This window comes from Balaenoptera borealis (genome assembly GCF_965194805.1).
Source record: "Balaenoptera borealis genome assembly, chromosome: 15".
In the NCBI taxonomy this organism is placed as follows: Eukaryota; Metazoa; Chordata; class Mammalia; order Artiodactyla; family Balaenopteridae; genus Balaenoptera; species Balaenoptera borealis.
The window spans coordinates 55,836,775-55,863,497 of NC_138871.1; the positions used below are offsets into that span (position 1 = coordinate 55,836,775).

Genomic DNA, 26,723 nt, shown 5'->3' on the forward strand with positions numbered 1-26,723 from the left:
CACTCCGGCTAAAGGTACATCAGATAATGGCATCCACGGCCAAACCCCAGGCCCGCCACTGGGAAGGCCCGAGGAGGGGCTCCAGGGCCAGGTGAGGGGCAGGCGGGACTGTCTGTCTCTGGCTCCTCGGCTGAGGCCGCCCCAGGGAGGGTCAGGCGAGAAAATTCACCTGTCTCTGCTGCCCGCTGGCCATGAGTGAACTCCGCTTTTTGACCCCTGCGGGGTCCTCGGGACTCCAGGTAAACAGAAGCTCCCCGTGCTCCCTCGAGGAGGTTCCTGCAGCTGCTTCTAAGCCTCGACACAGCCTGGGCGTTCTCCACGCCTCCTACAGTGTCAGGTAAGGCCAGGGCCTCTCCCATCTGCTGGGAGCTTTGAGCTGTGGTCAGGGACAGGCATGGCCTGAGGTGGGTGGGCCTCTCTGCCCTCTGCTGGCTTTCCTCACTAATGGGGGGCATGCATGGAGGCTTGGGCTCCTTCTCTAGTGGGTGGAGGTGGAGAGAGGGGAGGGGAAGGGCTGCCAGAGGGAAGTGAGGAGCCATGGTGAACGGCCCCTCCTGCTGTCCACCGCAGGACTGGAAGCTATGACACACGACAAGTGCAGCGGCTGTGCTCTGCCCCCTCCCCCTGCTTTATGCCCCTTCCCCCCGCGTCTCCCTTGTCGAAGGCCTTCCCTATTTGGGTGGCGAGCACTTGGGGAATGGGGGTGCTTGGAGCATGAGGTGCAATGAAACCGGGTGAAGGAACGCAGGGTCAACCGAAGGAATAAACAAACAGTGTCCTGTTTGCCATCTGCCAGCCAGCCAAAGAGAGCTGGTATTCAGAGCAGCTGCTGGACAGGTGCTTTATAGAGATGATCTTCTGTCACTACCTGCCAGGGTCTACAGAGGAGGACACTGAGGCTAGAGCACACTTAGGAACCTGTCCAGAGACAACTCGGGCTGGGCAGAGCTGGGATCGGTGCTGGGGGACAAGGGGCTGGGCCCTTCCAGAACCCCATGCTGCCTTTCCCTCGCGGGGTTTCCTTTAAAGCCACTGCGCGGGGCCCTGGTGGGACATCGCATCTCGCCGACAGAAGCGGACCAGGCAGATCCTCAAAGATGTCTCCTTGTACGTCGAGAGTGGGCAGATCATGTGCATCTTAGGGAGCTCAGGTAAGCTGGGGAGGGAGTTCCCTAAACTCTCCACGAGAACTCAAAAGAGGCTGTGGCTTGATTTGAACACCACACTGAGGAAACAGGTTTAAGTTGTACCAAGGAGGCCACACACAGGTCTGATATTAGAATGAAATCTGATGACCTGCGTGACTGTGAATAGAACCTGGTGCTAATGTGAAATCTTTAGGAAGATCCCTGAAAAAAACGAAGTCCTGCCGAACGTGTAAGTTAATTCATATTTCAGTTTGGAAAGCACCTAGCACAGTGCCTGGCATATAGGGGTGCTCAGTAAACACAATTTTCCTGCCTGGGGATGGGAAAAGGAATTAAATAAGCACAGAGATGCCCATTTATCCCCCATATTCATTGGTCTTTTAAAAATTATGATGTATTTCAAACACACAGGCAAGATAGAGAGTAAATAAAGAATGTTCGTGTCTTAACCTCTGCTTTTTTTTTTTTTTTTAACCTCTGCTTTATCAGATGTTAACATTATACCGTATTTACTTCAGATCCTTTTTTGTTTTTTCAAAGGAGTTAAATATCACAGATTCCACTGAGGCTATCTATGTGCCTGTTCCCCACCTCATTCTTCCCCTCCTCTTTCCCTGCATCAGCAAGTCATTGCTGGGGAGGGTGGAGCCTCCGGGGAGGCAGCCCCTTGAGGCTGGGGCAATGCCCTGTGAAGGTCACAGCTGAGGATGCACAGCTATGGGGGGATGGGTGCGTTGGCCCTGAAGAGGGCATCTGTGTGGCACATCACAGGGTCCACTACACTAGGTTATCCTGCACATTTTAAGGTTGAAAGATTCAGACAAATTGGCTTCCCAGGAGCCTCTCGATGGAGTTCTTGCTTGCAAATTGTTGACACTTCCTGCCAGTCTTCACTTGCATTGCTCTCTTTAATAGAGGTGAGCAATATGAGTCTGTGATAAAAGTTAAGCATGGTTAGCCTCTTTCGACCTGGGGAGTTAAATCCACAGCCACTCCCCTGCTGCAGTCGGGGGACAGCTGGATGGCAACAGTAGTGTTGTTAAGATGAAATGAAAAGGAATTCACTGGCGAGAATGGTTACACTTCCCTGAGATTTCCTTTTTTTTTTTTTCTTCCTATTTTGGCTACGCCACGCGGCTTGTGGGATCTTAGTTCCCTGACCAGGGATTGAACCTGGGCCCTTGGCAGTCCTAACCACTGGACTGCCAGGGAAGTCCCTCCTTTTATTTTCTTTTTACAATTTTTAACCATTTCTAATTGTATGCATGTACCATAACATCCAGGGTCATCCTAATTTTCCTTTTGATAATTATACTTCTTTAAAAAGAAAAGCTGAGTTATTCCTATAATAATGTGTCACTTGTTTCCTTCCTTGTGTAGGATAAAAAAGGGTGGCATGCAGCACAACAAGGAATTGAACCCACTTCTCGGAAGTGTGTCCCACAGGCCAATGTACATCTTCATGCACATCTCAGCAGAACAGTGGGTGGAGCCCCCTTTTCTAGGGGCTCATGGGCTGGTGTCTGATTATACCTTATCATGGTTTTATGACTGTCCATCCTTTTATACTGAACATGAATTCAAGGTAGACTGCAAGTTCCCTGAGGGTGGGGGCTTGGTCTTTTTTTTTTTTTCCTGCTGTATCCTCAACAGTTAGGAGAGGGCTGGCCACATCGTAGGTGCTTAATAAGTATTTGCTGGATAAATGATTAAGCAAATGAATTCTATGAATTACTCTTAGTTTTTCAGAAAATAACATGATTTCATTGGTGTCTCATCTAAAGCAGTATTGTTTATCAAATCTTTACTAGTGAGGCAAAAGATGACTTAGATGTTCAAAGTCTCACTAGAGAATGGTCTGCATAATGCAAGCCTGCCTATGGTCAACCAACACTCCAGGGGAAGGTAATTTTATTTGACTCATTATTTTTGATCATTTAGGACCTAGACTCTAGGCTGCATAGTCCCTTGCAGAAGACTATTTAGTTACAGGTGATTTCTGTCCTTTTAGAGAGGATAAACCCAAAGGTCACAGTTTTATGGCCCTGTAGGGCGTTAACCCTTTTTTTCTTTTTTTTTTTTATTGTGGTAAAATATACATAATGTAAAATTTTCCATCTTAGCCATTTAATTTATTTTTATTTTTTATTGAAGTATAGTTTATTTATAACGTGTTAGTTTCAAGTGTACAGCAAAGTGATTCAATTATATATATGTTCTTTTTCAGACTCTTTTTCATTGTAGGTTATTATAAGATATTGAATATAGTTCCCTGTGCTATACAGTAGGTCCTTGTTGTTTATTTTATCTACTTTATTATTTTTTTTGGCCACGTCATGAGGCATGCGGGATCTTAGTTAGCTGATCAGGGTTTGACCCTGTACCCCCAGCAGTGGAAGCATGGAGTCTTAACCACTGGACCGCCAGGGAAGTCCCCTTGTTTATTTTATATATAGTGGTGTGTATCTGTTAATCCCAAGCTCCTAATTTATCCCTACCCCCGCCCCCTTTCCCCTTTGGTAACCATAAGTTTGTTTCTATGTCTGTGAGTCTGTTTCTGTTTTTTTTTTTTGTTTGTTTGTTTGTTTGTTTGTTTTTTAATTTATTTATTTATCGCTGTGTTGGGTCTTCGCTTCTGTGCGAGGGCTTTCTCTAGTTGCGGCAAGCGGGGGCCACTCTTCATCGCGGTGCGCGGGCCTCTCACTATCGCGGCCTCTCTTGTTGCGGAGCACAGGCTCCAGACACGCAGGCTCAGTAGTTGTGGCTCACGGGCCTAGTTGCTCCGCGGCATGTGGGATCTTCCCAGACCAGGGCTCAAACCCGTGTCCCCTGCATTGGCAGGCAGATTCTCAACCACTGCGCCACCAGGGAAGCCCCCTGTTTCTGTTTTGTAAATAAGTTCATTTGTGTCATCGTTTAGATTCCACATATGTGATGTCATATGATTTTTGTCTTTCTCTGTCCTACTTCACTTAGTATGATAATCTCTAGGTGTGTCCATGTTGCTGCAAATGGCATTATTTTATTCTTTTTTATGGCTGAGTAATATTCCATTATGTCGTGTGTGTGTGTGTGTGTGTGTGTGTGTGTGTGTGTGTGTGTATTTTTACATTTATATATTTATATTTTATATATATATATATATATATATCACATCTTTATCCATTCATCTGTTGATGGACACTTAGGTTGTCTATTTTTAGTTTTTTAAGGAACCTCCATACTGTTTTCCATAGTGGTTGCACCAATTTACATTCCCATCAACAGTGTCGGAGGGTTTCCTTTCTCCACACCCTCTGCAGCATTTGTTATTTGTAGGCTTTTTAATGATGGCCATTCTGACTGGCGTGAGGTGATACCTCATTGTAGTTCTGATTTGCATTTCTCTAAAAATTAGCCGTGTTGAGCATCTTTTCATGTGCCTGTTGGCCATCTGTACGTCTTCTTTGGAGAAATGTCTATTTAGGTCTTCTGCCCATTTTTTGATTGTTGTTTGTTTTTTTGATATTGAGCTGTATGAGCTGTTTGTATATATTGGAAATTAAGCCCTTGTTGGTTGCGTCATTTGCAAATATTCTCTCCCAGTCTGTAGGTTGTCTTTTTGTTTTGTTGATGGTTTCCTTTGCTGTGCAAAAGCTTATAAGTTTGATTAGGTTCCATTTGTTTACTTTTGCTTTTACTTCTTTTGCCTTGGGAGACTGACCTAAGAAAACATTGCTGCGATTTATGTCAGAGAACGTTTTACCTGTGCTCTCTTCTAGGAGTTTTATGGTGTCTTGTATTTAAGGTTTTAAGCCATTTTGAGTATATTTTTGTGTACCTTCTTAACCATTTTAAAGTGTACAGTTCAGTGGTATTAAATACATTCACACAGTTGTGCAACCATCACCACCATCCATCCCCACAACCTTTCATCTTGTAAAACTAAAACTATTCTTCTTTTTTTTTTTGGCTGCATTGGATCTTTGTTGCTGCATGCAGGCTTTCTCTAGTTGTGGCGAGCGGGGGCTACTCTTCGTTGCGGTGTGTGGGCTTCTCATTGTGGTGGCTTCTCTTGTTGCGGAGCACAGGCTCTCGGCGCGTGGGCTTCAGTAGTTGCAGCACATGGGCCCTAGAGTGCACAGGCTTCAGTAGTTGTGGTGTATGGGCTCAGTAGTTGTGGCTTGCGGGCTCTAGAGCACAGGCTCAGTAGTTGTGGCGCACGGGCTTAGTTGCTCTGCGGCATGTGGGATCTTCCCAGACCAGGGATCCAACCCGTGTCCCCTGCACTGGTAGGCAGATTCTTAACCACTGCGCCACCAGGGAAGTCCCGAAACTATTCTTATTAAATAATAACTCCCCTTCTGTCATTTTCTCAGCCCCTGGCAACCACCATTACACTTTGTGCTTTTATGATTTTGACTACTCAAAGTACCTAATATACATGGAATCATACAGTATTTATCTTTTTTAACTGGCTTATTTCACTTATAATGTCTTCATTGTTCACCCATGTTGCAGCATATTGCAAAATTTCCTTCATTTTTAAGGCTGAGTAATATTCTGTTGTATGTAGAGACATAGTTTGCTTATCCATTCATCCATCAATGGACACTTTGATTGCTTCCACATTTTAGTTATTGTGAATAATGCTGCTATGAACAAGGGTGTACAAATATCTTCAAGACCTTGTTTTCAGTTCTTTGGAGTATATATCCAGAAGTGGAATTGCTGGATCATATGGTAGTTCTATTTTTAATTTTTTTAGAACCTCTATACTCTTTTCCACAGTGGCTATACTATTTTATATTCCCAGCAATAGTGCACAGAGGTTCCAGTTTTTCCGCATCCTAACCAACACTTGTTATTTTCTATTTTTTTTTTATTGTAGCTGTTGGGTATGAGGTAGTATCTCATTGTAGTTTTGATTTATATTTCCCTAATGATTAGTAATGTTGAACATTTTTTCATGTGCTCATTGGCCATCTGTGTATCTTCTTTGGAGAAATGTCTATTCAAGTCCTTTACCCAATCTTGAACCGGGTTGTTTGTTTTCTGTTGCTGTTGTTGTCATTGTTGAGTTTTAGAAGTTCTCTCTATATATTCTGGATATTAATCCTTTATCAGATATAAGGTTTGCAAATATTTTCCTCTCATTCTGTGGGCTGCCTTTTTGCACCATGGATAGTGTCTTAGGTTGAAAAACAAGTTTAAAATTTTCATGAAGTCAGTTTCTCTACTTTTTCTTTTGTTACCCATCCCTTTGGTGTCACATCCTAGGGCATTAACCATTTTTGCATCTAACTTTGCCACTTATTCCAATCTTCTTTTCTCCACTGCTTGTACATACTAGTTTCTTATATCCTTTTTTTTTTTTTTTTTTCTGGCTGCGTTGGGCCTTCGTTGCTGCACATGGGCTTTCTCTACTTGTGGCAAGCGGGGGCTACTCTTTGCTGTGGTGAGCGGGCTACTCATTGCAGTGGCTTCTCTTGTTGTGGAGCACAGGCTCTAGGCATGCAGGCTCAGTAGTTGTGGCATGCAGGCCCTAGAGCACGTGGGCTTCAGTAGTTGCAGTGTGGGCTCAGTAGTTGTGGTGCACGGGCTTAGTTGCTCCGCGGCATGTGGGATCTTCCCAGATCAGGGATTGAACCCATGTCCCCTGCATTGGCAGGTGGATTCTTAACCACTGCACCACTAGGGAAGTCCCTTATATCTTTTTTTTTTAAATTAATTAATTTATTTGTTTTTATATTTGGCTGTGCTGGGTCTTTATTGCTGTGCACGGGCTTTCTCTAGTTGAGGCGAGTGGGGGCTACTCTTCGTTGCCGTGCGCGGGCTTCTCATTGTCCTGGCTTCTCTTGTTGCAGAGCACGGGCTCTCGGTGCGCGGGCTGCAGTAGTTGTGGCTCATGGGCTCAGTAGTTGTAGCTCACAAGCTCTAGAGTGCAGGCTCAGTAGTTGTGGCACCCGGGCTTAGTTGCTCCAGGGCATGTGGAATCTTCCCGGACCAGGGCTTGAACCCATGTCCCCTGCACTGGCAGGCAGATTCCCAACCACTGCGCCACCAGGGAAGCCCTATCCTTTTTTGAATGAGGGTATGAATCCTTTTTTGTCATCCTGCTGGTACCATCATTAATGAGTTAATAGGTATTTGACACATGTTCAAAAAAGGATAATATTAGTTACCTTTTTCTATGTTTCAAAAAGGATCCCCAACCTAAGTGACTTAATAAAAATCATTAATTATCTCTCAGTGTTTCTACAAGTCAGAAATTTGGAAGTGCCTTGGTTGGATGCTTCTGTCTGGGGTCCCTCGTGAGGTGGTAGTTAGATGTCAGCTGGGGCTGCAATCATCTGAAGGCTTGAATGGGGCTGGAGAAGCTACTTCCAAAGTGGCTCCCTCACATGCTGTCTAGCAAGTTGGTGCTCACTGTTGCTCAGTGAGGATGTGTGACAGGAGAGGAGCCCTGAGGGTCACCCACAAGAGGCTGAGAAGGAGCAGCCGGACCAGCAGGATTAAACCAAGAGGATGAGGTGGCATCAAGGCCAAGGGAGAGAGATTTACAGAGAAGGGCAAGCAGCAGTATCAACCGCTGCTGAGAAGTCAAACAACATACAGAGAAGCATCTACTGGATTTGGCAACAAGGAAGGAGGCTAGTTTTGAGATAGTGGTGGAACTGGAATCCAGGTTACAGGCTGTTTGGAAGGTCTGTCAGAGTTGAGATTGGATCCCAGAAACGTAAGGCTAGGGAGGCTGCTAGTTAGAAGAACCACAGACAAGGCTTAATATCGTGACTGAGACACTTCAGAGCACATTTTGAAAGACAACCCCAGTGAAGTCACATTTTATTTCTTTACAAAAACTCTGCTCCCTTCCCCACGCTGACCTCTACCTGAACATACTGGGGCTGATTCTGAGCTTTGTCAGTCATGGGTTAGATAAGACAACCACTGCTCCAGGAGCTTGGCTTATTCATCTTTGCACCCCTCAGAGCAACCAGCAGCTTCTTTAAAATATTTGAACAAAAGATCTTTGCTTTGGTTTTGCACAAGTCATCACATCCTCAGTAGAATTCTATTGCCATCTTCTCAGACAGCCCAGAACCTCCTGCCTGTTTCCTCTGTTACTCATTCTAACTGCTTAAAAGCCTTGGTCAGGAAAGGCCTGGTGACTCCTGTTCCTGTCTCCATTAACTCTCTGGGCCCATGTAAGCTTGTGTATGGGAAGGGCCAGCTGGTGTCTTACCCTGAAGGATCACTCTAACCATAGAAAAAGCAAACCAGGAGAAACCTCACCCTCCAGCCACCTCAGCACAGGGCAGTTAGTTCATCGCATCTCCTCTGTGGGCAAGTTCTTAGCAACAACCAGCTGGGTTATGCCCAAGGCTCTCAGTGTAGGCTGAGGCCAACTTGGTTTTAACCAGAGGACTCACTAAGCTAGTGCTTCTCAAACTCTAATATGCGTGAGAACTCCCCAGGGATCTTGTAAAAAGCAGAATCCGAGTCAGGAGTTGGGGCCTGAGATTCTGCATTCCTAACAGAAGCTCTCAGGTGCTGCTCGGCCTCAGACCCCACTTGATTAAATCAGCGAGGCTCTGGGAAGTGTCACCTACATTCAGGAACCACCAGAGGATCCCAGGGGGTCACAAAAACAAATTCAGATGTCCTAGGATCCAAACGTTTCCAAGAACCCTGGTTTTCCTTTTATTCTGATCCTGTATTTTCTTTTTCAGCCTCAAGCAGCTTTAAAAACAAATAAGCAGGCGGACAGAGCTCCTCCAGTCCTGACGTGGAGGAGGGAAACAGCTTGTCCCCTCTCATTGAGGAGACAAGCTGGAAGGACTCATTCCAGCCATGAGCTTGTCCCATGAGGCCAAAGAGAGAACAAGTCAGGGCTGGATCGCGGGTTCACCGAGGGTCTCGGGAAGTGTCCGCGAGGCCTCGTGCAGGGCCTCCTCCAGGACCTTCTCTTGTCGCCTCCCAGGCTCGGGGAAAACCACGCTGCTGGACGCCATGTCCGGGAGGCTGCGGCGCACGGGGACGCTGCTCGGGGACGTGTTCGTGAACGGCCGGGCGCTGCGCAGGGAGCAGTTCCAGGACTGCTTCTCCTACGTCCTGCAGGTGCGCGCGTCCCCGGCCCCTGCCCGGCTGCCCGCTGGCCTCGCAGCCAGCGGGGGCGCCGCTGACACATCCCTCCCCTGCAGAGCGACACTCTGCTGAGCAGCCTCACGGTCCGCGAGACGCTGTGCTACACGGCGCTGCTGGCCGTCCGCGGCGGCTCCCAGGGCTTCTTCCAGAAGAAGGTGGGTACCGCCCCGGGGCCACCCAGGGGATCACCCCGCTGTGGCTTTGCACCCCCTCGTCCCTCCGCTTGCCCCTTCCTCCCCTTCGCTCTTCACCCTTTAAGCGTCTAGGGCTGCGCTGGCAGCCGCTAGTCACAGGTGGCTTTGGGGCACTTGAAACTGACTAGACCTACTTGAGATGTGCTGTGAGTGTAAAATACACACCAGATTTCAGAAACTTAGTCTGGAACCACAGAATGTGAAATATCTCATTAATAATTTTTAAGATATTGATTATTGGTCAAATTGGAAATATTTTGGTTGTATTGGGTTAAAGAAATGATACCACTGAAATTCACTTCATCTGTTTCTTTTCACTCTAAAATGTGGCCACTAAAATATTTAAATTCTGAATGTGGCTTGCGTGATATTTCTGTTGGGTGGCGCTGTCCTGAGAGCTCTGTGTTTGAACAGATATGGCTATTTTCCTCACCGTGCGTTGCCCTGCAGCCCTGTGGAGATTTTTCTCAACTTTCTTTGAGGCATCTTGAACGTGCCTCATCCAAACTGGATTCAGCTGGTGAAGGAGGAACTATTGAATTGTCAACTCTAAGTTCCAATCTGTTTCTTTAAGTGGACCTGATTTGGAAGAGGCTGCAAGTAAACTCACAGGGACCTTACCTGGAAACATTGCCTCGTTTCTGTCTGGGCTGGAAACATACAACCAAGGACAGGTCAATGTGCCACCTGCAAAGCAGGCACAGTTCTCTGGGAAACTGGCTCTCAGAGGTGCCAGAGACCACTGGTGACATCTGCCTCAGAGGCTCCACCACTCTGAGGCCTCAGTGAAGGTTCCTCCTGGGCACACAAATTACATCTGCACTTCAGGCTCCAAAGCTAGCCCTTCTTTAATGCCACTGAGGCTCCGAGGGAATCCTCCATCTCAGCTGAAGGGGCAGTAGGTTACTCCATTTTTATCAGGCACCTCTGAGCCTGTCACCAGGGAGTTACTCCTCTTGTCCCTGGTGCTGGACTCTCAGACAGGGCTTGGCGAGTGCAGCTAGGTCTGGACTGTGTCCAGAGTACCAGCAGGCTTGTTTGTTGTCATGCCAAGTCAGGAAAGGGCATTCTTCTGTTTCAGAGTCCTGGACGTGTTGGAGCATAGCTTTCACTCCAGAGGAACCTTCAAGAAAGACCATTAGCCCCACAGAGTGAGGACTAGCCCTGTTCCTACCTGGAGGTTACCTTAGAGTGCTCAGAAGGCATTGCGAGGTTCTTGCTGTTCTACCAGCTTATTCTCTGGGCTCTCACATGTGGCTGGCATCCATCAGGCCTTGTTCACACACATCTCATTTCACTCTGGCATCAGCTCTATGAGGGAGGCGTTATCTCCAACTTTCAGATCAAGAAACTGACCCCCAAGGATATTAAGATCCAACACCTCGGACTGGCAGAGCTGGGACATGGACCCAGGTCCTCTGACTCCATCATGCCTCCCTGGGCCTCACTGTGGTCTGAGAAGACAGAGGTCGGAATTCGGCCCGCGGGGAGGCACAGGCATGTTCACATGACTTAGCTGCCCTGACAGCGAGTGACAGGTGAGCCCCTATGTAGGCTTCCTGTCTGCCTGCTTTAGTATTTTTGTGTCTAAAATGGGTAGGAGAGGATCTCATTGGTATTTGAGTTGGAGAAATGAAGTCTTAAGCAGATTCTTTTGAGATAGTGATCCATTTACATCACATACCCCAGGGAGATAATCTGAGAAAGCCACTGAACTTTTTCCCCGGAAAGTGCACATATTTGCATAAATATTCAGAAAATTCAAGGTACCTGCAGTTGGTTGATGGCAAATTTGCCCCCTGTGAATGGTCCCTCTCCCTGGCACTGGCAGCCCCTAAGTGTCCTGCGGAGTTTCCTATCATACAGTTCTCCCTGCTTGAGAGTACTTTCTGAGCAAATCCAGTCCACAGGATGTAAAATCCTGACAAAGTAGTTTAGGGAGAAGGAAGTGTCTGTGATAACAGAGCAGAGATTGCAGGAGATCTGCTTTTGTCCTCTGCGAACCTGAACATAAAGCCATGATTGATGTGGCAGGCTTTGTCCGCCCTTGTGCTGCTTGGACCACTTGAGAACCCACACGGTTTACTCTTAGTCCCAGCTCTGCCATTTGCTAATGGTGTGACCTTGGGCAATCTATGAACCTGTCTGAGGATCTGTTTGCTTTTCTATAATAGATAGAGTAATAATGCACCTCTCCTGGAGCTGATGTGAGGAACGAATCAGTTTATGTGAAATCACATAGCATGGAGAGGATTGATGATCCCAGTGGTCCCTTCCAAGACTCTGTGAATTCTGTTCCCAGCAGTGTTTGCAAAACATGGGAGGGGCTTCTAGCCAGAGACATCTGAAACAGATGAAGTGAAGGTCTCCTCTGTCCATTGCTTCTGAGCCAGGAGGGGCAAGCTTTACTCCTTTCTTGCTGTTGCAGAGCAGATGAAAGGGACACTCAGGAATCTGCCCTGGCTGGTGAACACATAAACCTTGCCATGTCAAGTGAAGCTCGATTCCAGAATCCTTCCACTCTGATGGCAAGAAGAGACAATCATACTGGTTTACTTACGCATTTCTAACCTCCTCCTTATTCCTTTGTATCTGTTTCAGATGTATCCCTTTCTTTTGGTCAAAGCTTCATCTATTGATCCCACTCCCTGTCTCCTCTGGAACTTTGTTCCATAAATCATCCCCTCCTTTACTCCGATTTAGTTTGCTGTTGCTGTTATTTTTTAATAGGGTATTTTAAAAAAAAATAAATTTATTTTTGGCTGCATTGGGTCTTCATTGCTGCACGTGGGCTTTCTCTAGTTGTGGTGAGCGGGGGCTACTCTGTTGCGGTGTGCGGGCTTCTCTTTGTGGTGGCTTCTCTTGTGGAGCACGGGCTCTAGGTGCGTGGGCTTCAGTAGTTGTGGCATGTGGGCTCAGTAGTTGTGGCTCGCGGGCTCTAGAGCACAGGCTCAGTAGTTGTAGCACGCAGGCCTAGTTGCTTTGCAGCATGTGGGATCTTCCTGGACCAGGGCTCGAACCCGTGTCCCCTGCATTGGCAGGCGGATTCTTAACCACTGCACCACCAGGGAAGTCCTCTTTTTTCATTATAAAAGAAACACAATCTCATTAGAGATGTATGGGAACAAAACTCATTACCATATATATAAGTATTCTCAGTCTCTTTCTCTCTGCTTTCCCCAGGGCCTAATGCAGATAGGGGTACTCAGTCAGGGGAGGGCCAGAAATAGAGATTTTTGAAAGGGCCTCTGGTGAGGAGATAAGCTAAGGAAGGAAAGAGGGAGAGGGAGGGAAAAGGCCAAACTTCTTGATTAGAGAGTCAGTAAAGAATTTTTTTTTAGTGATTATTGTTTTGGGGAGTTGAGGAGTAAGCAGAGGGTTTCAGCGAGCTGCAGGGTATAAGATAAGCAGAGTGAGGAGAATTAGGGGAAAGGAAATTTTTAAAAGTGTGGCTGTAAGTTATAAACTGGGTTCCTTTTAAAATCTTTAAAGAGATTCCAGTAAAGATTGGCTTTATTTTTAATTACTTTTGATAGCTGGATTATATTTGATGCAAAACCCCAGTGAGATTGGGCCACATGGGACTCCAGGACTTATTTGGGTTACATAGGGGAAGCCAGGTTTAGTTCAAACCAAATTGATTTTTTTTACATGTAAAACATTTATTATAATAAAGTTTCAAAAACCAAAGACTAAAAAAATAAGCTCTATTGTAACTATGCCTTAGGGGGGTTTTGTCTATGGGCTGGACTGACTGTAGCATCTGAAAACAGGAGTCCAACAAAGTCTGCATTGTTTCCTGCTGACTTTCCCTGAAGCAAATTGAAACAGTTTTTTGTTGCTGTAAGGACTTCTGGAAAAAAATTCATGTCAATATTGTTTATTTTAATCTGATACATATATTGTGATTTAAACCAAATTGGATTCTCTTGTAATAGGCGTGCTTTCCCTAGGATGTGGTGAGTCTGGAAGTGGCCCAAGCACTCAAGGGAAGTGTGTTGCCTCTCCCCTGTCATCCTCAGCCCATGAATTGGGACACAGCCCAGCAGTGACCAGCCTTCCTGGACATTGTGTCTCTTACAGGTGGAGGCAGTCATGGCAGAGCTGAGTCTGAGCCACGTGGCAGATCGACTGATTGGCAACTACAGCTTTGGGGGAATTTCCCATGGTGAGAGGCGCCGGGTCTCCATCGCAGCCCAGCTGCTCCAGGATCCCAGTAAGTGGGACCCAGAACTGCTACTGGCTGCTGCCTGGCGTCTTCCACGTGTCTGCAGACATTTTCAGCCCTTTCTTCACAGTCTCCGTTTGGAAAGGGGTTGGTTGGTTGGGAACTGAAGTCACTGAGGTTTCTCAAACTGGGGACCCAGTTTCTTTGGAAATCTAAGTAGTTCCTGATGCGATTCCATCATCCAAGTACAAAACACCTGTTGGACTTGGAAGCACTGCGTTTGTGTTGATGTTCAGTTAGGGTCTTCCATGAATGCCCTGTCCCTCCTTACTTCTTACTAGAGCAGCACCACCGTGTCTACTCTGGAAAGCCAGGGAGTTTTGCTGTGACTAGAAGTATTTATGAAACGGCAGGAATTAAAATAGGACTTTAAGTGATACATGAGAAAGTATATATATTGGAAGGAGGGGCTGTCCAGATGGGGTAGCCAGTCACCTGCCTCTCCTGCCTGGCTTCATTCTCTCCACTGTCTGGGGAAACCTTGCCACTTATATACACTTGGAAAAGGACATGATACATTTAGATACTTTCTTCACATTGGGGTAGACCAAGACTGCCTGCTCTTCAGAACAAATAAGAGGAATGTTCTTAAGAGCCCCTGTACTTTTTGGGTAGAAGTAAGCTACAGTTAAACCTTCTAAAGAATCCAAATGCCTGTCCCATCTCAGACTTTGTTTCACAGGTCAGAGTTTTTTGCAGTGCCAAGATGCAGTTGGTGTTGGAAAGTGTTAGACATGAAGTGAGATTATGTCTTTTTAAAAAATTTATTCAAGTATAGTTGATTTACAATGTTGTGTTAATTTCTGCTATACAGCAAAGTGATTCAGTTATACATATACACACACACACACACACACATATATATATATATATATATACACATTGTTTTTCATATTATTTTCCATTATGGTTTATCACAGGATACTGAATATAGTTCCCTGTGCTATACAGTAGGACCTTGTTGTTTATCCATCCTATGTATAATAGTTTGCATCTGCTAATCCCAAATTCCTGATCCACCCTCCCCTACCCCCCCCCCCTTGACAACCACAAGTCTGTTCTCTATGTCTATGAGTCTGTTTCGTAGATAAGTTCATTTGTGTCATATTTTAGATTCCACATATAAGTGATATCATATTTGTCTTTCTCGGTTGGACTTACTTCTCTTACTATGATAATCTCTAGGTCTATCCATGTTGTGAGATTTTGTCTTTTTAACCAGCCTCCTCTCAGCCTTTTAGAAACACCTGGGTGCCAGCCTGCCAGCCCTCGTTCCCTGTTAGGGTCCCCTGGATGGAGCCCAAACAGTCTATAGTGTCACATGACAGGCCTGATGTGGTTGCTGCCTTGTCCCTTCAAGGATTAAGGCTGGGATGTGCTCTGGAGCTGGGAGTTGGGCCCTTCCAGGTCAGGTGCTTTCTCCTGGGCTCAGGCTAGAGTACTGCTCACTGCACACTGTTTGGATGGGATAAGACAGTTCAATAAGGAACTGTTCAAAATTCCGAGGCTAGAGCACAGAGCCCAGGCTCGGCAGTGACTCAGATGTCTGACCTTTCTTTGCCGCAGAGGTCATGCTTTTTGATGAGCCAACCACAGGCCTGGACTGCATGACTGCGAATCAGATCGTTGTCCTCATAGCAGAGCTGGCTCGCAGGGACCGCATCGTGATCGTCACCATCCACCAGCCCCGCTCCGAGCTCTTCCAGGTGAGGCGGACGTCTGTCGTTCCAGCTCAACTCAGCCAGGGTGGGTATTTGTGTGCCAGGCTGGGGATCTCGGAGTAGAGATTCGTACTTAAACCAGAGCAATCCTGATATGGGAAGGGCAAAGGATGGAAACTCAGTTCTTTTAGCACCTATCATGTATGGGAAGGGCAAAGGATGGAAACTCAGTTCTTTTAGCACCTATCATGTACCAAATACCTTCTATACACTAGCTCTTTTAATCCACACAACAACCCTATGAGGTGGGTACCAGTATTTTCACTTTACAGAGGGGAAGAGTGAGACTTAGAAATGATACAAAATTGAGCCAATATCACAGTTAATAAAAAGCTGGAATTGGCATTCGTATTCCAGTTGGCTTTCAAGGCTGTGTTTTTCCACTAAATCATATAGATTTCCTTCCCCAAAATCTCACCTTAATCTCCTAGGATCCTTTTAGGGAGCTATTATTTGCCTTTTATAGATGAGGATCTGAGATTTAAAAAAAATTTTTCTGTCCAAGGTCACTCATTCCGGGGCACGGCTGGGGCTCAAACCCAGGTCCTCTGACCAGGTCCATGAGCTGTCCTCTATCCTAGACATGATGCAGGGTGCAGGCTGGGAGGCAGCAGGACCCACAGTGGCAACCCAGGCTGGAAGGAAGAGGGATGCATTTTGAGCGGTTCCGATGGCCGCAGTAAGAGCACTGATGTATGGCTGAGACAGTCAAAGGACTGACTACTTGAAACTTATTTTACATAAGGATGTGGTGACCTGATTACACACTAACACTGTCTGTCGTTCAATCAGCTCTTTGATAAAATTGCCATTCTGAGCTGCGGAGAGCTGGTTTTCTGCGGGACACCGGTGGAAATGCTTCATTTCTTCAGTGGCTGCAGTTACCCTTGTCCCGAACATTCAAACCCTTTTGATTTTTATAGTAAGTTTTTCTTTCACAGTCCCCATCATATATGTTTTTTAAACTTTATCATCTCAGATTTCTGCCTAGGTGACACCAGCACAAGTGGGTTTTATTTCTCCTTTTGTTTTGGTGTTTTTACTCTTCAAAAAATTAATTTGGCCGAGCCAATTAACTTGCCATAGATGTCCTATCAGAATGAGGTGGGGGATCTTTTTTTTTTGAAAACATTTTACCACTACTCTTCACTTTCTTAAAAAAAATTAGTTTTATTTATTTATTTATTTATTTTTGGCTGCATTGGGTCTTAGTTGCTGTGCGCGGGCTTTCCCTAGTTGTGGTGAGCAGGGGCTACTCTTGGTTGCGGTATACGGGTTTCTCATTGCGGTGGCTTCTCTTGTTGTGGAGCATGGGCTCTAGGCACACGGGCTCAGTAGCTCTGCGGCATGTGGGATCTTCCTGGACTAGGCCTTGAACCCGTGTCCCCTGCACTGGCAGGCGGATTCATAACCACTGCGCCACCAGGGAAGTCCTGGGGATCTCTCTTGAAATGGTGCACTTCTACTTTGTCAGAGAAAAATTAGCTGAACTTCTGAATTCTCCCAGACAGGCCTATCAGGATCCTCATGGCCCTGCTGTGGTAGCTTTAAAATATTCTGATTTTATAGGTGGGCATTAACAACAGGTATTATTTTGATGAGATGAGGTATTATGGCTAGCACTCCTAAATCAATGATGGAACATATATTATTAGTCACTGTGTATATATGTGCATTTAAAAACACATTAGTCATTTTTTTGTGGGAAAAAAATTTCAGTGGACCTGACATCAGTGGATACCCAGAACAAAGAACGGGAAATAGAAACCCACAAGAGAGTCCAGATGATTGAATCTGCCTACAAAGAATCAACAATGTATCACAAAACCTTGGAGGATATTGAAAGAACAAAACACCTGAAAACATTACCAGTGATTCCTTTCAAAACCAAAGATTCTCCTGGAGCCCTTTCTAAACTGTGTGTTCTCTTGAGGTAAGAGCCTCACCCCATTTTAGATAGGTAGCCATCCACCCATAAAAGAAAAGCAATTAAAACGGGGTTGTTTGGCTTTCAGGAGAGTGACGAGAAACTTAATGAGAAATAAGCTGGCAGTGGCTATGCGTCTCACTCAGAATCTGATCATGGGTTTGTTCATCGTTTTCTTCCTTCTGCGGGTCCAGAACGACGTGCTAAAGGGTGCCATCCAGGACCGTGTGGGTCTCCTGTACCAGTTTGTGGGTGCCATCCCGTACACAGGCATGCTCAACGCTGTGAACTTGTGTGAGTGCCCTGCCCAGGAAGTGGGCCCCCGGGGTCGGGGGAGCTTCTCTCTCCCTGAATATCTCCTTTTTCCAGCCAACACCTTGCAAGACTCCACCATTATAGGGGTATTTCTCTGAGCTCAACCTGGCCCCCTCCAGGTTCTCTCTCTGGGACAAGGTAACTCGTGAATTAGTAACACCTTAGTGGGAATTAGCTCACCAAGTGGATCTCCCTGAGGGTCTCTGAGGATCCAGGGAAGCATGAAGTTAGGAGGAGCTGATGCGGCAGAGTCTGGGCAGGGTTTTTAGAAGGTCAGCCCTGGTATCTTCTCTTATCCATTAGGAGGCACAGCCCATGGGGGCCCAGATGCCTGGCCAACTTTGCACTGTTAACGTTCTTTTTGGAGCCTATTTTAGGACAGCCGACACCCGGTTTTCAAACTCAATGGGAGTTCCGAAGCAATACCTAGTTGCCTGATGTTCTGTGCCAACACCCTGCATGAAAAGAGGACAGAGTGCCTCACGTCACTCATCTGTGTCCCTTTTGCATGTGTGTTCTTGAATTGGTGACACCCCTCCCCACCACTTTAGAGAGACGGAAATAAATTGTGACAGCTTTTGTAATCCTATTGTAATTCAGGTAGAGTGTGGATTTCTGGGGTGGGGGTATTTATAGTTCTATGGATGTCAGGTTCCTTTTCTCCATGACCAGGGGGCCCCAGCTGGTCCTCACCATCCAGTGCTGATAGATCTCAAGTTCAGCCTGGGCTAGCACCCCACCTCCTCCAGCTGTGTGGTGACCGGCTGTTCCGAAACCTGCCTTCCATGCCCAGTTCCCGTGTTGCGAGCCATCAGCGATCAGGAGAGCGAGGATGGCCTGTACCAGAAGTGGCAGATGCTGCTAGCCTACGTGCTGCACGTGCTCCCCTTCAGTGTCATTGCCACCATGATATTCTGCAGCGTGTGCTACTGGTAAGGAAGAGGGTGTCCAGAGGCCTTCAGTTTTCCCGGCCATGCTTCCCGGTTGGTGGGGTCCCAGATGGCCAGTGGGACCTGTGGAGGGAGAGCCCCAGGGTAAACAGCTCTCTGCTCTGGAGGGTCTGTCTTTGCCCACCCATGTCCAGTACAGCATCCTGTCCTTCAGGACAAAGAGAGGAACCCCACTGTGGGCCACACGGGACCTGAGAGCAGACCAGCAAGACTACATGCACCAGGGAATAGCCCATCCCACATTCACTGCAGGGCTTGGCCTGAGGGGAGGGCTCTGGAGTAGCTGGGACCAGGTGCAGAGGCAGCGAGGCTGTCCGCCCAGCTCAGCGTGGCTCCCAGGCTGCTGTGAGCTGGAGTAGCAACGCTGCCTGAGGTTTCATTTGACCGACCTGGGGCATCGCAGTTGGGCTGCGGTGATGGGGGGGTGGGGGAATCAAGAGTGACTATGGGAAGAGGGCTTTGGAGAACCATGAAGCACCCCTGATGCTGGGTTTTGATTGATGGTTTGTAGACAGTGCTTTTTATTTCATAGAACTTTTTACAGATGCAAATCTGAAAATGTGTAGAGTTATTTGTTGATTTGTTGTCATAGGGAGATGTACCTTCCCTAATCCCTCTGGCTTTCCCTTAAGAAAAGATGGGGGGAATCATCCGGCATTCTGTGATTCCAGTAGTGAAAGGTGCCCAGCTTGTCGTTCCAAGAGGGGACTTCAGGCGGTTCTGGAGACACTGTCTTTCTTTAGGCCACTGGATTCATGTGCAGGTGCTCCTACCCATAACCAGTATAAAGACCCATGATATATGATGTGAATAATTATTATGAATCAAGTGAAATACAAGTAGAAGATAAGTGAGGGCCTGGTTAGTTTGAGCTCCAAGATGAAGAGTTAGAAGGTCTTATTGTGCAGACTCTTTAGACGTTGGTGTCACCCTGGGGAGTGACAGAGGCAAAGCTGCTTGCTCTGGTTAGCAAGAGGGCGGACTCTCGCAACCAAGGGCGATGGTAGGGACCACATGGCCCTCCTTGCTGGCCCTGATGAAGCCTCCTTATTCTCTGACACTCAGGAACATGCTGAATCTCTGATCTGTGATGTAAACCACAGGCCCGTCTAGTTTAGGCTAAATGATCCAGGAGCAGATTTTTTAAAACTGACCTTTTTTTTTTTTTTAATTAATTAATTAATTTATTTTTGGCTGTGTTGGGTCTTCGTTTCTGTGCGAGGGCTTTCTCTAGTTGTGGCAAGCGGGGGCCACTCTTCATCACGGTGCGCGGGGCTCTCACTATCGCGGCCTCTCTTGTTGCGGAGCACAAGCTCCAGACACGCAGGCTCAGTAATTGTGGCTCATGGGCCTAGTTGCTCCGCGGCATGTGGGATCTTCCCAGACCAGGGCTCAAACCCGTGTCCCCTGCATTGGCAGGCAGACTCTCAACCACTGCGCCACCAGGGAGGCCCCAAAACTGACCATTTTTGAGTAAGCCAAGGTTGGTTGGAAATTGAGAACCTTGTTAATTTAGAACCTTGCTCCTGAATGTGACCCACGAAGCACAGTGTCAGTGTTACCTTGGGGCTTGTTTAACCTGCAAAATCTCATGCCCAGCCCTGCTGAATTGGATTCCACATTTTACAAGATCCCCCAGGTGATTTATATGCACTTTAAAATTTGCAAAGCACTGATTTTGAAGACCGTATAATATTTGTAAAACTGCCCATGAGATAGAGTTCTGTACGATTTGAGAAAACAGGGCAGTTTTAAACTAGGTTCAGTATTGTCATGACTCTTTTTGACAAAAACACAGAATCAGTTCTAGTGGCAGCACAGCTGTTAGCAATGTAGCAAATACTTTGATTCAATGATAGAAAAGTTTGTTGAATGCCTACTAGGTGCCAGGTACAGTGCCAGGTGCAGCTGGGGATTTAAAGGGGAGTAAACTGAAGGGGCTGCCCTCAAGCTTGCAATTCTGAACTGAGACAGCCCTGAAAGCCGGAGTGTTTTCTGACTCTTAGCAGCACATCAGACCTGAACTCACTCAGTAGCAAAATCCGATCTGAACCAACATGAGGTTCTTTGTACTTTTCCCACAGCAACACTCCTGTTTAGTAGATATGTTACAGGTGGAGTCCCAGACCCCACTGCAGCAAGTATGGTCTATGCAAAAGTCTTTCCCAAATCTGTAAATTGCCACATTCCAAAACACATCTGGCCCTAAAGTATTTCAGATGATGGATTGTGGACATAAATCTCCAGATGACTTTAATTCAAGAAAGTGTAAGATTAATATTATAAAGAAGCACAAACACTATGCTGAGGAATATAATAACAATAATGGCTGACACACACTGAGCACTTGCTTTTATGTCAGGCACTAAAAGGTTTAAATATATCAATTCATGTAATCCTTGCCACCATTCTATAAAGGTGGCATTATTAATTATCCTCGTTTGAAGACGAGGAAGCTGAGGCACCGATGGGGAATGTCTCTTCCCCATCTCACATTCATTATCACAGTGAATTACAAAGGAGACCAAGGGTCCATTTGGCTGGATGGGGAGAGGGGCTCTTGGAGGCTTTATAAAGGAGAACTTGAGAGATGAGCAACATTTGAGTAGATGGAAAAGGAGCAAGGGCATTTCAGGGGAAGAAAGAGAAGGTGCATAGGTTCAGAAGCAAAAACACACCAGACCTTTCCAGAGAAAAAATTCAGTTGTGCTGTGGGGAAAAGAGGATTGGAAGGAGTAATGGAAAATATGACTGACAGCCTTGGAGCCTGGTAGGCGAGGTGCTGAATGCCAGGCTAAGGGGCTGAAGTGGATTAGATACCGGTACATAGTAGAGGATTTTGATCCCCAGGGAGTGACCCATCTGTGTTGGACTCTGGGGGGTGAGGCTGGCATCACTTTGGTCTCAGACTGGAGAGTTAGGGCAGAGATGCTGGACAGCCCAGTGAGGAGCCTTGGTAAGAGTCTGGGAAAGGCAGAGGCTCTGGTGAAGAGAGCAGCAGTGGCAACAGAAAGGGGGTTTCACTTTGAGATGCTGGGAAAGTAGAATCGAATGGACTCAGAAATGGAATGGATTTGCTGGGGGTAAAGAGAGTCATGAATGATGCCGGAGTTTTCAGCCTGGGAGAATGGGAAGGTGACAGCATCCTTATCAAGTTTGCCAGGAAAGAGAATGGATTTGGTTTTGAATATGTTGCATCTGGGATGCTACAGGACACCCAACTGGAGATGTCAATCTGAGGTTTGCACAATAGGTTGGTGTAGAAAGAAAAGGCAAGAGGAGTGAGAGTAAAGGCCTGGGAATGGATTCTATAAGCGAGAATGTCAGAAAGGGAGGAAGCAGTCTGAGGGTAATATCTTAAGAGGCACATTCAGAGGGTGGGAAGAGGAAAGCAATCCAGTGAGAGAGGCAGAGAGGTGGTTAGAGAGGTGGAAAGAGAAGCAGGATCGGGCAGCGTCAGAGAAGGCAAGAGGGGAGAGAGTTTCACAAAGGTGTAGTGAACCCGGTCAGTACTCCAGAGGTTCAAGGAGGTGAGGCATAGGATTAGGAGGTCATTGGTGCTCTTCCAAAAAAGAGGTTCAGTAGAGTGGTGGGGGTGCCAGTCAGGTTTACAAGGGAACAAGGAGTGAGATGGGTGAAGCAGGTGCTGTTTGAGAAGCTTGGTGGTACAGGAGAGGATGAAGAGGGGGCAGTTGCTTAAAAGGTTACCAGACTCAAGGAGTGGTTATTTTACAATACAGTAAGTAACACCATTAGGGAAAACCATTAGATTGAGAGTAGATGAAACTACAGAAAAATTGGGTAATTCGCAGATCAAGTTTCTAGATTAGACCAAAGCAGAAATAGGAAAATCAGATTAACATAGTACCGAGGATGCAAGTAGACAGGATAAAGCTTGGCAAAGATGGGGTAAGAGATAGAGACAGAGAGAAAGAGATGAGATGCAAAGTAGGGAAGATAAAGATAGAAATTCACAAAATGGGAGGTAAATCCATCTGCTGAGCACTGGGGAGAGAGTTTGAAATTCCCTGGGAAGAGGGCGTAGTTTAAAGTAGAAGTTTTTATTAGCCATGATGAGACATGACATTGGAACCCAATAAGCAATGAGGAAGAATTAGGGGGTCCAGAAATCAGCTGAGGCAAAGTGGCAGAGTGGATCCAATTAGCACAGCTTAATTGAGAGAGCAAGGTCCCCAGGTGGGGATTGGTAAGGCAAACAATAGCAGAAGGGATGAGGATCTGAGGCATTGAGGGCTTTGGGGAAATGGGAGACAGGAGGAGGCCATGATCAGAAAGGGCATTTTCAGAATGTGAAATCTTGGAAGTGGAACAGTTTTGAGTAACAAGTAACATTTAAATCCAAGACATGGTGAGTGATCAAGATTAGGTGGGTGCAGCCACTGGAATTGATCAGGTTCCCTAATTAGGAGGCACTGGTGTTGATGGATTATCAAGGTTAAAAACCTTGAGGATAATGATGGTGGACAGGAGTGCAAAACTGACCCTGGTCTAAAAGCTACAAAATCATCAAAGGTGAGAGAATGTCTTAAAAGTCACAGAGGACTGCCTTGAGGCAGAGAATTAATAGTATAAGCCAACTTCCTGATTTGTATAGGAGGAAAGGCAGATGGCCTTGAAGAGTGGTAGGGAGGGGTGAGTGTAAGACATGCCAACTCCTCTTACTTACTCTACAAATGGAAGAAAGAGCAGCCATGTCTAAGGGTTGTTGAGGACGTGCTATCACCAGGGAAATGCTATTTGGTGAAAGGAATGTAAGAGGTTAAGGGGCATGGATATAGGGTAGCTTGTTTACAAGAACATGAAGGTCAAATCAGTGGAAGGGGTTGGTAGAATAAAAGACAAGAATGGAATGGAACAGGCCTGGGGAGGGCTAATCCGTTGGAGGATGAAAGCAGTGAAGGGTTTTCATGCTGGCAGTAACCCCATGTGACAAGGATGAGGTTCAGGGAAGGAGGGGCTGAGAAGCAGGTGGGTGAGTCCTTAGCATTAGGGGAGTAGGCTAGCTAGGGTGGGAGCAGTGCCAGCCAGGCAGAATGTGGTTGCTTATGGAGAAGCCTGGACAGTTCAGCCCTACTTACTGAAGTTGGTTGTGACCATCCTCTGAGTATTAGTATTTTTCTGTGAGAGCTGAGGAGCTGTAAAAAGGAAAAGGTGGCTCCATTGACTTGGGGCCAACAGAAACAATTTGAGGGACTAAATGGCCTCAAGTGTTGCCCCTGTTCTGAAAAGGCCTTTCAAAGGGGAGTTTGGCCTGTCCTGCAGACTCTCCCCACCCACTTAACCACCATGGATTTATCCACAGAAGTCAAGTGTGGAATTTTTCTTAAATGATAACCCTTGGAGAGGAACTAAAGACCTTATGTTTTTCTAGGACTCTGGCCTTATACCCTGAGGCTGCCAGATTTGGATTTTTCTCTGCTGCTATCTTGGCCCCCCACTTAATTGGTGAATTTCTAACTCTTGTGCTACTTGGTGTGGTCCAAAACCCAAATGTGGTCAACAGTATGGTGGCCCTGCTCTGCATTGCTGGGGTGCTTGTGGGCTCTGGATTCCTGAGGTAAGATCTAATAATTCAAACGATTTAGATTGGTATGATTTGATGTTAACGATCACCTAATAATGATTATTGTAAGGCATTACAGAGAAGCGCTGTGTGATATTCTATCACCTTACAGTCCAGAGTATTTATAGTGCTTCCTAGTCAGTATTGCTTAGACTTTGAACTGTTGATTATTTGTTAAATAAAACGTCTTCAAAATGAGAATCAGGAAATGACAATTGAAGCATGTTATCACATGTCATAAGCCATTATAACAAGAGGAGGAAAACCAAGCTGTCCTCCAGAAATATTCCCAGCCTATTACAGACTAAATAGCATGCATTTAGTTCTTTTCTTCCCTGGCACTGTTGAGTTTCTATTCCAGCTCTCAATTCTCAGTTACTTTAAGAAAGTAAGAATAGTCAGATAAGAAAAGAGCCTGCAGGATAAAAGACTGCTCAAGAAAGCATCAGGACTAGAAGGACACACACCAAATGTAAACAGTAGTTATCTCTGGGTGATACTTATTTTAATTTTCTTCATATTTTCCTGTATTTTGTGAATTTTCTATAATGGACAAGCATTATTTTATAACCAAGAAAAAATATATGTATACATACATACATATTGTACATTTTTTAAAAGTAGCAGGAAGGGCAGAAAATTTTAGAAGGGTGAAAGTGGTTTCAGGTGGGTGATGTGAGTGGGATCCAGTAAGTAAACTATGGGTCCCTGAGAAAATGTGAAGACAGCTCTGTTTCTTTGACTTAAAAATCAAAGAAAAGGGCCCAGAGACCTTCAAGATGGCAGAGGAGTAAGACGTGGAGATCACCCTCCTCCCCACAAATACATCAGAAATACATCTACATGTGGAACAACTCCTACAGAACACCTACTGAATGCTGGCAGGAGACCTCAGACTTCCCAAAAGGCAAGAAACTCCCCACGTACCTGGCCATGTGGCTGACAGGGTCTTGGTGCTCTGGCCAGGTGTCAGGCCTGTGCCTCTGAGGTGGGAGAGCCGAGTTCAGGACATTGGTCCACCAGAGACCTCCCGGCTCCACGTAATGTCAAATGGTGAAAACTCTCCCAGAGATCTCCATCTCAATGCTAAGACCCAGCTCCATTCAACGACCAGCAAGCTACAGTGTTGGACACCCTATGCCAAACAACTAGCAAGACAGGAATACAACCCCACCGTTTAGCAGAGAGGCTGCCTAAAATCATAATAATGTCACAGACACCCCAAAACACACCACTGGACATGGTCCTGCCCACCAGAAAGATGATCCTCATCCACCAGAACACAGGCACCAGTCCCCTCCACCAGGAAGCCTACACAACCCACTGAACCAACCTTACCCACTGGGGGCAGACACCAAAAACAATGGGAACTACGAACCTGCAGCCTGTGGAAAGGAGACCCCAAACACAGTAAGTTAAGCAAAATGAGAAGACAGAGAAACACACAGCAGATGAAGGAGCAAGGTAAAAACCCACCAGACCGAACAAATGAGGAAATAGGCAGTCTACCTGAAAAAGAATTCAGAGTAATGATAGTAAAGATGATGCAAAGTCTTGGAAATAGAATGGAGAAAATACAAGAAACGTTTAACAAGGACCTAGAAGAACTAAAGAGCAAACAATGATGAACAACACAATAAGTGAAATTAAAAATTCTCTAGAAGGAATCAATAGCAGAATAACTGAGGCAGAAGAACGGATAAGTGACCTGGAAGATAAAATAGTGGAAATAACTACCACAGAGCAGAATAAAGAAAAAACAATGAAAAGAACTGAGGACAGTCTCAGAGACCTCTGGGACAACATTAAATGCACCAACATTCGAATTATAGGGGCCCCAGAAGAAGAGAAAAAGAAAGGGTCTGAGAAAATATTTGAAGAGATTATAGTTGAAAACTTCCCTAATATGGGAAAGGAAATAGTCAAGTCCAGGAAGTGAAGAGAGTCCCATACAGGATAAATCCAAGGAGAAGCACACCAAGACACATATTAATCAAACTATCAAAAATTAAATACAAAGAAAAAATATTAAAAGCAGCAAGGGAGAAACAACAAATAACATACAAGGGAATCCCCATAAGGTTAACAGCTGATCTTTCAGCAGAAACTCTGAAAGCCAGAAGGGAGTGGCAGGACATATTTAAAGCGATGAAAGGGAAAAACGTACAACCAAGAATACTCTACCCAGCAAGGATCTCACTCAGATTCGACGGAGAGATTAAAACCTTTACAGACAAGCAAAAGCTAAGAGAATTCAGCACCACCAAACCAGCTCTACAACAAATGCTGAAGGAACTTCTCTATGCAGGAAACACAAGAGAAGGAAAAGACTTACAAAAACAAACCCAAAACAATTAAGAAAACGGTAATAGGAACATACGTATAAATAACTCCCTTAAATGTAAATGGATTAAATGCTCCCACCAAAAGACATAGACTGGCTGAATGGATACAAAAACAAGACCCGTATATATGCTGTCTACAAGAGATGCACTTCAGACCTAGGGACACATACAGACTGAAAGTGAG

The 26,723-nt window shown here is 45.9% G+C and overlaps 1 protein-coding gene across 1 annotated transcript in view; it reads left to right on the forward strand.

Annotated features, from left to right (window-relative positions):
* Nucleotides 1-179: 179 nt before the first annotated feature.
* The window catches only part of ABCG5 (ATP binding cassette subfamily G member 5), a 35,409-nt gene continuing 8,865 nt past the window's right edge, over nucleotides 180-26,723 (forward strand). The window contains exons 1-11 of the mRNA XM_082358167.1: nucleotides 180-337; nucleotides 1,030-1,151; nucleotides 9,112-9,248; nucleotides 9,332-9,430; nucleotides 13,553-13,685; nucleotides 15,264-15,403; nucleotides 16,211-16,340; nucleotides 17,138-17,351; nucleotides 17,434-17,639; nucleotides 18,454-18,592; nucleotides 24,003-24,188. Of these exons, the coding sequence (XP_082214293.1) occupies nucleotides 192-337; nucleotides 1,030-1,151; nucleotides 9,112-9,248; nucleotides 9,332-9,430; nucleotides 13,553-13,685; nucleotides 15,264-15,403; nucleotides 16,211-16,340; nucleotides 17,138-17,351; nucleotides 17,434-17,639; nucleotides 18,454-18,592; nucleotides 24,003-24,188 (1,652 nt within the window). The 5' untranslated portion in view covers nucleotides 180-191. The remainder of the gene's footprint in view (nucleotides 338-1,029; nucleotides 1,152-9,111; nucleotides 9,249-9,331; nucleotides 9,431-13,552; nucleotides 13,686-15,263; nucleotides 15,404-16,210; nucleotides 16,341-17,137; nucleotides 17,352-17,433; nucleotides 17,640-18,453; nucleotides 18,593-24,002; nucleotides 24,189-26,723) is intronic.